The sequence below is a fragment of the Strongylocentrotus purpuratus genome, unplaced genomic scaffold, assembly GCF_000002235.5.
Source record: "Strongylocentrotus purpuratus isolate Spur 01 unplaced genomic scaffold, Spur_5.0 spur5_contig_256, whole genome shotgun sequence".
Classification (NCBI taxonomy): domain Eukaryota; kingdom Metazoa; phylum Echinodermata; class Echinoidea; order Camarodonta; family Strongylocentrotidae; genus Strongylocentrotus; species Strongylocentrotus purpuratus.
Window position 1 is genome coordinate 1 of NW_022144904.1, and position 10526 is coordinate 10526.

Sequence of the window (10526 nt, forward strand, 5' to 3'; positions counted from 1 at the left end):
TCAACTTCAAGACAATGGTGCTCCGTGATGCGTGACCCTGGAATGTAACCATAGGTATCATTGAAAAGCACAAATCTTCGGCTTTAAGATGATACCGTGATTTTTGCTGGTTAAATATAGTCTGGCCATAATAACCCTTTAAAGTAGGATTACCATTTTTTTAAGACGCCCTGCATTGCACTATACTGTGCTCTAGCCTATATACTCAGTCATCAGCACACCATGGTATCCCCCTTATGTGCTATAGTAGTGGAATTCTACTGTATTTTTAATGTCCGAAACATCAGATGAAAATATCGGTATGTGTGGGATGTTCTTATACTTCCGTATAATGTTATGACCCAAACCTCAAACAATGGGATCATAACTGTTTGATAACGGTTGACGATTCACCTACAAAGGCAATCTTCTCTTGAGACTTAACAATATTAGGAAAACTTACGGAGAGTTACAACATAGAGTAACAAACAATCAACAGAGTATTAGGGGGGAAAGTCTCATTATCTGATTTTTTTCTTGTATCTGATACGTGCATGGAAAACTGATGGCGTTTGTTCTCATGGCAACCGCTGAAATGGAGCCACGTAACCACCGATTTACGCGTGCCATTTAATACGTCATCTGCTTGGAAAACAGTGGTTACCAGTGAATATTAACTTATTTACTGCTCGACTCTGTGTGATGAGTTTAAAGGTAAAGATTAAAAAATATATATATTATTGCAGAAATAAAAACACTCAATTCCTACTTTGTAATTTGACGTTTCCAGTAACTCTATGACCTTATCTAGCCTGAAGCGTGGTAATAAAACTCGTGTTATGTTAATTAAACCGATCATAAAAAAAATTCACCGAAGCTGCATGACACAGGTCATCTACGGGACAGTTAGGTATTTTACATACGCACAGTGTACGTTCAAGGTTTGGACCAAAACGCATAACATGGTGAAGAGCAATTCACTGAATTTGCTCAAGTAGCTGTCCAAGTACCCAAGCAAAATACAGGGTGAGTCCAAACAAGCGGGAACCAAAACTGTATCTAAATATAATTCATATTTTAAAAAAAAAAGTAGCACCAAAGCTAATAATGACTGGAAAGCCAATTTCATAAACTACTTTTAGATGAAAAAAAATACTTAAATTGCTCGATCCGTTCAAAGTACAGTATATCACCATTTGAACACAATGACCCTAACACCTCTTTCGTCCAAAAATGCGATTTCAAGAATCGTCGTCACAACTGTCTTCAATTATCACCAGCGATAAAACCTCAGTTAAAAGTTAAAAATATTCAACAAAGTCGGGTTTGAAGGCCCGTCTTTAAAAAAAAAAGGGTATTTTATAAATCATATATTGTTTGTCCAAGCGGGCTGTTAATAAAGCTATTGTGTACTACAGTTGTTAACAGTTGTTGAAACAAGTATTCTTTGTAATTTTCTTTGTTTTTCCATACAGTCAGAACACACAATAAATTGGGTGTTTTTTACGAAACAGGATTAGGCCTAAGGGTCATTGCGTTGAAATGGTGATATTCTTTGAACGGATTGAGCAATTTCACTAATTTTGTTCATCTAACAGCAGTTTCTAAAATCGGCTTACCAGTCATTTTTGGTGCTACATTTTTTTTTTGTGGGGGGGGTTTTTCCGCTATTTTTTTACTCACCCTGTATATTCTTGACGCTGAATTGATGAGATAAATATAAAAAAGGAGAAAATTGCCCAAAACCATTGATGCGGGTGTCAGACGATTTAAATATTATAATGAATCACTCAAAAAAAAAACATACAAGCTTTGCGTGGGCCTATCTTGCTATCGATTGCAATTTTAATCATTACCTTAATTTGGAAGTAATCATTTCAGAGAGACAGTTATTTCAACGCTTTATATTGGAAGTTTAACCTGTTCCCATGACAACATCTCACTCTGTTCGTCACTACAGTGCTTGTAGTGCCACGCTGTATGCGTAGGCCTGTAAACCATAAGCGATATGCAATACCGGTACGATTGAAATTCTATATCTCCCTTTTAACTTCTTGATTAACAATTACGCAAGTTGACAACTTTGCACGCGAATCAAAGATACGGTCAGACTGCATGGGGGCAAGGGGGAACATGCAACAGGGGCAAGGGGCACGGGGACGCTAGGGCACTGGGGCACGGGGACACGGGGACACTGAAGCACGGGGACAGACGCGCGCGGGGAGCAAAACCGCCCCGTTCACTGCCTGCCATCCCCCCCTTTAGACCCCTCCGCTGAGATCTTGAAGGAGAAAAGCGCACCATGTATTTTTCTCAACTATACAAAAACCCATTGAGTGCCCTCTTCGAGGAAAAGAGCTCTCCGTCCCATATTTTCAATGGGGAGCGCTAATCAAATCCTACAATCATGCACACTATATTACCTAATAGTGTACAAATGCCTTTCTCACGACTATTTCTAACATTTGCTACTGCCAATTTTTTTATGATTTTTTTTTGGTGGGGGCTAGACAAACGTTTGGGGGCCTAAAGCTCCCCCTTGCCCCCCCCCCCCCCCCCCCCCGCCGTGGAACCGCGCCCCCTTTTTAAAGCCCGATGACCTGGTTTAAATCCAGTCCAGTTTATGCACATATGAACTGGCTTTATTTAAACCCTACTTGGATTCCCCGGAAGTATTACTTGAGGTTTTTCAACCATAAGTTCAAACAGGCATTTCCTCTCATAAGGATTCCTCACTACGGTAGTTCACTCTCCTCCCTTTCCACAATCACGGTGGCCGTGATTCGAAAACCATCCTCGTGTACCACGTAAATACAGTTTAGGTCAAGTTGTTCTCCAAGCTTACCCTCTAAGGTTTCAACTAAAACCTTGAAGTGGCACGGTTGTTTCAATCCTTTCATATAAGGATCCTTGATTACATGCATGGAAAATTAACGATCTAATTTCAAGGGAGGATGGCTCGTCACCATTCAGGAATCAAAAATAATTAATCAAGTAAAATAGGTAATGATAAAAATCCGAATAGTGCTTACGAAATAAGATTGACAAAATACCCAACTACTTCTTATTGCGTTTCAGAAGACTTTTCAATGTCGCATGGAGTGATGCCCAGAGAGAAAAAGTACTTTGGCGTATAATACAGACTTACTCGGAATCTGCATCTTCCACTACCCCAGTCACCGTGTCCGTATCCGAAATCTCCTCGGGCTCTTCACGTGTTCGTCCGGGTCAGGGTTGACCACGTAAACCGCCTCAAATTCCTCATCGCTGGAGGACGACATTGCTTACACAGGTCACACTTGGGTTAACAACTCCTCCAATTTTTGGTAAGCACACCTGATCATCTTAATTACTCTTCGCACGTTGAGGTTGACATACTATACATTAAGCCAATCGACCATTGCAATCACACACAAATTGTGTTGTGCTGATCCCCATCGCGGATCCCATCGGTCGTCTACGTTGGCTGAAGCATACTTTATACAGGCTACCAGGAATGCTATTTATATATTTCATGATATCCGGGTCCTTTTGCCACTCGCGTGCTAGCGCCTCTCTACAGGTGCTGATAGTGTTATAACATCAATATTTACCTGATACCTAACTTATTAACTATCTGTGTTAAGTGGAGTTTGTATAGGGCCGGCCTGGTCTGATAGTCAAAGTCAACAGCGCGAACTCCAACAGGTTTTTATACTGCCAGCTGGCAGCGTAACCGTGTCGTATACGAGCACGTGGATATTTGCTCAGAATAGCGTGGGTTTGATTGACAGGGGAACTATGCCTATCCCATCATGCCCAATCACTGTGGCGGAGAAGAAGGGTACACAGCCTATCCCGATGAAGTGTTGCAGTGTGAACCAAAAAAAAAAACGACATGTAGGGCTACTCTTAAAAAGCTGTGCTCATTGATCGTCAAAAAGTCAAACTTGACAGCCAAATGATCGTCAAGGTCAGCTATCTGCTCCGTTCACAAGTACCCCTCACCGGAAAACAAAGTACAGTTGGGGGTGACCGACCGACGCCATCTTGCCTGACTGCAATTTTGACACGACGCGCGGTCCACTAGCACTGCGTGTACATAGTTCAACTGAATCCCTCAGACACACAAGGAAATGTGCTCGTAAACCAGCGAAATGTCCCGCCCATGGGACGTCGTTGCTAGGTAAAAGGGCGCCCTCTTTCGTTGGCACACGGAGCCCATAGGGGCAACTGGATATCAGATACAATTTGACTGAAAATCCATAAAAAGACCTATATTTCTTGATGGCATCTTGGTACTTGGTACTTGGTTGGTTCTTCTCCTAAATACTCCGCATGCGAGTTTTAACCGGAAGCCAGAAACACCGAGGCAAACCCCTTCTCTTAGCGATAAGTTCTTTTACGTGTATTGTATTACACACACCCGGGACTTACGGCTTTACGTCCCATCTGAAGGACAAAACAATAATGGTTAAGTGCCTTGCTTAAGGGCACAAGTGTCCAGACCCGGGCTGGAACCCACATTCTGCTGCCTCTGAAAAACTAGAGCATGAGGCCGATGCGGTGCTCTGAACCGCTAGGCCATGACACTCCAATACTACAATCTACATCAATCTACAATAAAAACTGTTGAAGGTTATCGAAGAGACGAAAAGACGATTCTTTGACGGCAAAACGTGCGCGGGGCGAATCCACAAGAGTTGAACACATTTCCACCTTCGGCGGGTTATTTATGCGCCGTGAATTTTTCGTCCAATTGGCACAGTTCTCTTTGCATTCGCATTATCGTCAAGCGTGAAACTCGCTTTAATATACCATTATCATGTTGCGGCCATCTTGATGTTTTTCCCATTCGAATCAACATAACCAAAGCAAGGCTGGAAGGCAAAAAAGTCTAGTTCCTTTTGCATAAAACACATTATCATTCAGTGCTGTTATTGGATAAAGGGAACATGACTGAAATGGTGGCAGCATGATAAAGGTCTATTGCGCCTATTTCAGAAATGTAATAAAAAGGATGAATTTGTGCGATATGTCCAGTCTAGATGGCAAACTGAATGCCAAAAAACAAATGCAGCTTTCTGTTTATTTTAAAAGTCAAGTTTAATTTTTGACTTACCATGAAATCAGGTCAAAATCGCTGCCGAGCCTGGCCAGGAATTCCTCCAGCTCCTCGCTGGTGGCGCTCTTTATGAGCTGCTGGCGCCGCCTACGGCGACTCAGCGCCAGGAGGGTGTCTCCCACGCTGTCGAAACCGGCTGAGAAGTCGAGGAGGCTGATGCGGCCATCGCCGTCCAGATCAAGAGCCTGTAAGGGAAGATATGCTCAAGTTTTAGTTGTGGGCGTGGTCGTACTCGAGAAAGAGGGTTGCATTATATAGTAACACCCACTCTTCAAACAAAACAATCAAAGTAACTGTTCTTTCAGCGAAACGAAAACAATTCTCATAGGGATGCATATGAATTGTTTTCATTTGCTGAAAGAAACACATACTTTTTTGTGATCTGTGACAGAACTTTAGAACGGTGGTTGTGTTCAAAATTCCGTAACTTTAAAAGCACATGAGTGATTTGAATGATGCTTTTCTAAACGAAAGCAAAACTGCATTCAAAAATTGGTCTTGCCATTTAGCTTCGGGTTTTCTTTTTACTCACCCCGTACATGTCACGCACATTTCAGAACCTCACAAAACTCTCACAAGAGATTTAAGGTCACCCGGCACAGCCTTTCACTTACTTTAGATTAACAGCGCTGAAGTTTTGTGGGAAATTGCCAGATTCTTCAAAAACTGTTACAAAGCACAATTACCTGAAAGACTTTTTGAAGCTCTTCCGGATCCAGCTCGTGACAGACAGCCGCCAACTCGTTCCGCTCGATGTAGCCGTTGCCGTTCAGATCGCAGGCAACGAACAGTCGTCGGATGGAATCCGGGCTGAGCCCTTCGTCATTGGCCATTTTGGCCCCGAGCTCCTTGGAGGGAAAGATGAAAGACAACGGCGTTGATTTTAAGACAAGAGCATAACAATTAATTTGGAAGAGGCATTTGAACCTTCGACCCCCAGAATGTAGCCCAGGTGCTTCACCAATTGAGTTATCAAGCCGTAATTGCCGGTCTCACCACGGCGTGTCATTTGAAGGCGCTTGGCAGAAACTATAAAAAACCCGTTTGGATGCCTTGTGTCCAGGGATTATGCTCGAAGTGACGATGCCAGCAATATCAGCAATGCCCTAAATCCTGGGAAGTGACTTCAGAGCAACTTTAGGAGGATTTGGTTTCATGCTAATAAACCACAAAGAAGCATTTCTAGGTTCCCAGCTTGTGTGGTTGCTTTCTAAATTCCGAAGAGTGAAAGTTCACTCCATTCGAGTGAAGATTCACTCCCACAGTCGGAAACTAGGGAGCAGACGTTTTGGAGTGAAATTTCGTCAATCGTAAAGTTCGAGTTTTCACTCAAGCTTCGACTGAAGTTGCTCTTTTTTTCAGACTATTTCAATCGAAAGTGAGATTGATGTTTACTCTAAAACGTCTAGTCCGTAATTTCACTCTTAGGAATTTAGAGAGTGGACAAAGGAAAATATCACTATACAGGGTGAGTAAAAAAAAACGAAACCTAAATGTCGGGACTATTGTTTTAGTGAAGTTCTAGCATGTAGCACTTTCAAAATCTAGGATATGAAAGCCCAATTTATAAGCTTTCAATTCTTAAAGTACAAGAATAATTCAAATCACTCATGTACTTTTCACGTTTAGGAATTTTAAACGCAACCACCAATTTAAAGTTCTGTCCATGGATCACAAAAAGGTGTGCGTTCTTTCAGGAAAACGAAAACAATTCACACACATCCCTATGTGATTTGTTTTCGATTGCTGAAAGAACACTTACCTTTCTGTGATCCATGGACAGAACTTTGAACTGTTGGTTGTTTAAAATCCCGTAAAATTACATAAGTGATTTGAGCGATTCTTGTACTAAAAGAAAGCTTATGAATTGGGCCTTCACATCCTAGATTTTAAAAGCGCTACATGCTGAACTTCACTAAAACAATGGTCCCGACATTTGGGTTGCATTTTTACTCACCCTGTATGACAAACTAATTCACACACCTGCACAGCCCGCTTCAAGCAGAAATGAAACGCACTTTGGATAACACTGCATTTGAAATGTTTTTTTTTGTCGTCGAGTAGTGGGTTTTTATAATGGTTATACGATAAGTGTGACATCATGAGGAACGCTCTACGTGTACGGGGACGTTGCAATTGATTTGTAAGAGTACACGTCAACTAGTTGAATTACAACACTGAGCAAATTCTGTCCTAACAGGCAGGGTAAACATTGCTTAATTGGTGTTGTGAGTTCATAATTGCTGTAAAGTTCCTGATCAAGGACAATCACACACCGTGAAATTCTGCATAAATTTTGTTTTGTCAAGCTGGCTAAGGTAAGGAGGGGCTGCACTGTTGGCCAGATCCTGAACTCTTGGACGCTATTCTGAAACCATCATGGGAGTCAAACAGAGGCACTTGAAATTTGCGGACGTGTACGAAACAACATTCGTGTGCCTGTAATGTGTGTATTATTTACCTCACACACACACAACGTGTACGCTGCATTGATCTGGTACACGGTACCCTGTGGAGACATGTGCACGATAGGGAACAAAAGATTGTATGGTCTCCACAGAGCAATTTCTACAGGTGAACACGTCTCCAAAAGGTTATCACGAAATAGATATATGGATTTTACTCAAAAAAACTAGGAATTTCCAAGGTGTGTTGATCTGTCGCAAATTGAAGTATTTTATGTACAAGGGATGTTAAGTCCGAATTTCAGCCCAGGAAAATAATTCTGGTTAAAATGGGAGCATTTTGACAGTACACTTTCAAACTCGAAAACTTTTGTGCACGAGAACAAAGAAATAACTCCACAAGGATACAAGTTCCAGTATGTATGAATAGACACGACTTGAAATACGTATGGGCCACCACAGAATAACCGTCGCATGACTCGAGTCCGATATAAACAACCGGGTATTTTTTCGTCTTTTATCGGGAATGGTAAGACATGGATTTGCTTCCTTTCAATCAGACCTTTGAAAAAGTATAAGTAAACAATCCAAAACATGACATTTTTGGGGACTTCAGGCCGTATGTCCCTTTAAACAAGCAACTTTTTCCCCCTAAGCCATATACGTATCCCGTAAACGCACCATTCCTATACCGGTACCCTTTTTTTTAATGGTCCTGTCTCTTCTTGCAAATTCCAAACCATCAGATTAACTGTATATTAGCATATTTTCATAGGCCTACTTCTACATTTTATTTTTATGAGCGGGAATAAAAACAGCGGTCATTGGCATCCTTATTTGACATTTTCATCATGTGATGATTGATGCACTGAACTAAATACATATTATTACAATAAATAAACCCCGGCCGGGTCGGCCTTCACTTAGTCATCGCTTCATAAAGGAGCTGGGGTGGCCGTATGCTTGTACTAATCTCACAGATATGATACGGGTTTTGGAGCCTCATTATTATAATGACACTTTTGTCCCAATTGTCCTTTATTGGAGGCCATTCTGTAGGACACTTCTTCATGCAATTTCAATATCAATGACAGACTGTTCGCGAACATAACAATAGAGCTTTGGTGAAAAATAAACAGAACTACCAATGTATCATGGCCTCGTGGTTATTTATCATGAGGATATTAGGCCTATCGAGGCCAACAATTTTTTTGTTTTATTTCGAAATTTTCAGCAATGTTATTTATTTGGGGGCGCCTTATTCAATGGATTGAGTCTGTTTCTAGGCCCCCTAAAAATATGGGGACGATAGCTAGCTTCCGTTTAAAGCCAATAATTGAATCACCTCTGCGCGCGCGCATCGTGATGTTTATTTTTTAATCGAAGTCCAGCTTTCAGGGTGACCGTAAGGTCATGACTAAATTCTGCTAAATGCACTTCAAAAATCTGCCAAATTCCCCAGAATTACTCGAAATACAGTATGAACACTTTAAATCACATGCAGATGTTGTAATATTGCCTTAATTAATGTTCCAATTACATTATAAACAATCTATAGCCACCTAAAAATAATATGAAATTGCGTAAATTTCAGGCAAAATGCGGTTGCGTCCGACAAAATCGGTTCCAGTGAACCTTTTGCAAGGGTTTGGTTGAAAAGATTGAAGCTTTTGTAAACAAATGTACCATTTTTTTTGGCAAATTGCTGGGGGGTTTTCTGTCAAATAATCATTTTTGCAGAAATCTGCCAGAAATCTGCCTCAAAAAATCCAATCTGTCAAAATTTTTCTGTTAAACTCGTTTTTAACAAAAAAGTATGTCAAAGATAGCCGAAAATCGGCTAAAAACGGTCACTATGCCAGCTTTGTGCATGGACGGTGATTGAACACACGATTATCAAAAGCTCACTCTTGTCTTACCCCAAAAGTAAGGCAATTTTCAAACATTTCAACTGCATATTATAAGTTTAAATACTGAACAGTAAGTTCTCTCTCTTTATTGATATTCGCCAGAGACACAGTGGAATTCAGCAAAAATCAACGCTCATCACCTCCGAAATTGCACATTGCCATCATTTGCAAAAAGGCTGGTTGCCGGCAAACGTTACCGTTGTGATTTTGAATTCAGTAGGCGGGATTCAGACCTATGAACGTCATGCATATAGTTTGCATACATTAGGAGGAAAGCCTCTAGTATATTCAGGATTCACTGCTAGCTACCTGCCCCATGAACTCCGAAGGACAATGAGGACAGGGAACCAGACCTGCACGTCTTTCGTCTGTTTGAAACCCGAACTGACGCCCCGTACTTTCACGCTATGGTTTTCTGTGATTAAGTATGCATGTTAAACCATCCATTCACACACAAATAATATTTTAATACTCATTATTACCATAAATTACGAATTTGTTTTCTCAATACTTGTGTGCACAGTTTCCGATGAATTTGCAAGTGCGTCATGAAATTAGTAAGTGCAGGGTTAGATACCTGGTGAATTACCAAAATACGCAATACTGCGTAAATCTCACTCGGCGAGGAAATATAGCAAGTACCAGCAAAACATGCAATTATTTGCAAGACATTTTGTTAACTAACTAAATATGAAGAATTAGGAAAACAAACTAAATTTGACTATTTCATCACCAACATCACTGGCCCCTAGTTGATCTTCTATCTTGGGAAGACATTTATAGGGGAAAACAGTGTTAGAACACCTTTTCGTGGTATTTTAGTTCCAGCGCCGAGGAAAAGACTTCGAGCGATCAGTGCACTTTCCCATGTTCGAATCACTGACTACATGTACCTAGTATTCAGTGCACTGACCGTTACAATCATTCAATTTTGCCGACCAAACAACGAACAATGCTTAATTCCGTCTGCCGAACACCGCTTTTGTTGCCCAATCAAACAAATTCCACGAGCTCCATTGTCTTCAAATCCGCCAATTTGCTTTAAATAAATCTCCAACCGCGCGCTTGTTAATTTGACTTGGCCAGACCGCGCGAGCAGACGGATGATTTGACGTAAGCGCGTCCGTA

General features: G+C 41.1%; 1 protein-coding gene across 1 annotated transcript; it reads right to left on the minus strand.

The window, feature by feature from the left end:
* Nucleotides 1–5080: 5080 nt before the first annotated feature.
* Nucleotides 5081–5916, minus strand: LOC115922727 (ras and EF-hand domain-containing protein-like; the record flags this gene model as incomplete). Its single annotated transcript, XM_030982237.1, has 2 exons — nt 5770–5916; nt 5081–5268 (listed from the first exon to the last, which is right to left on the minus strand). Coding segments are annotated over exons 1-2 (335 nt in total), but the record flags the coding sequence as incomplete, so codon positions are not given.
* Between the last annotated feature and the right edge of the window lie 4610 nt (nt 5917–10526).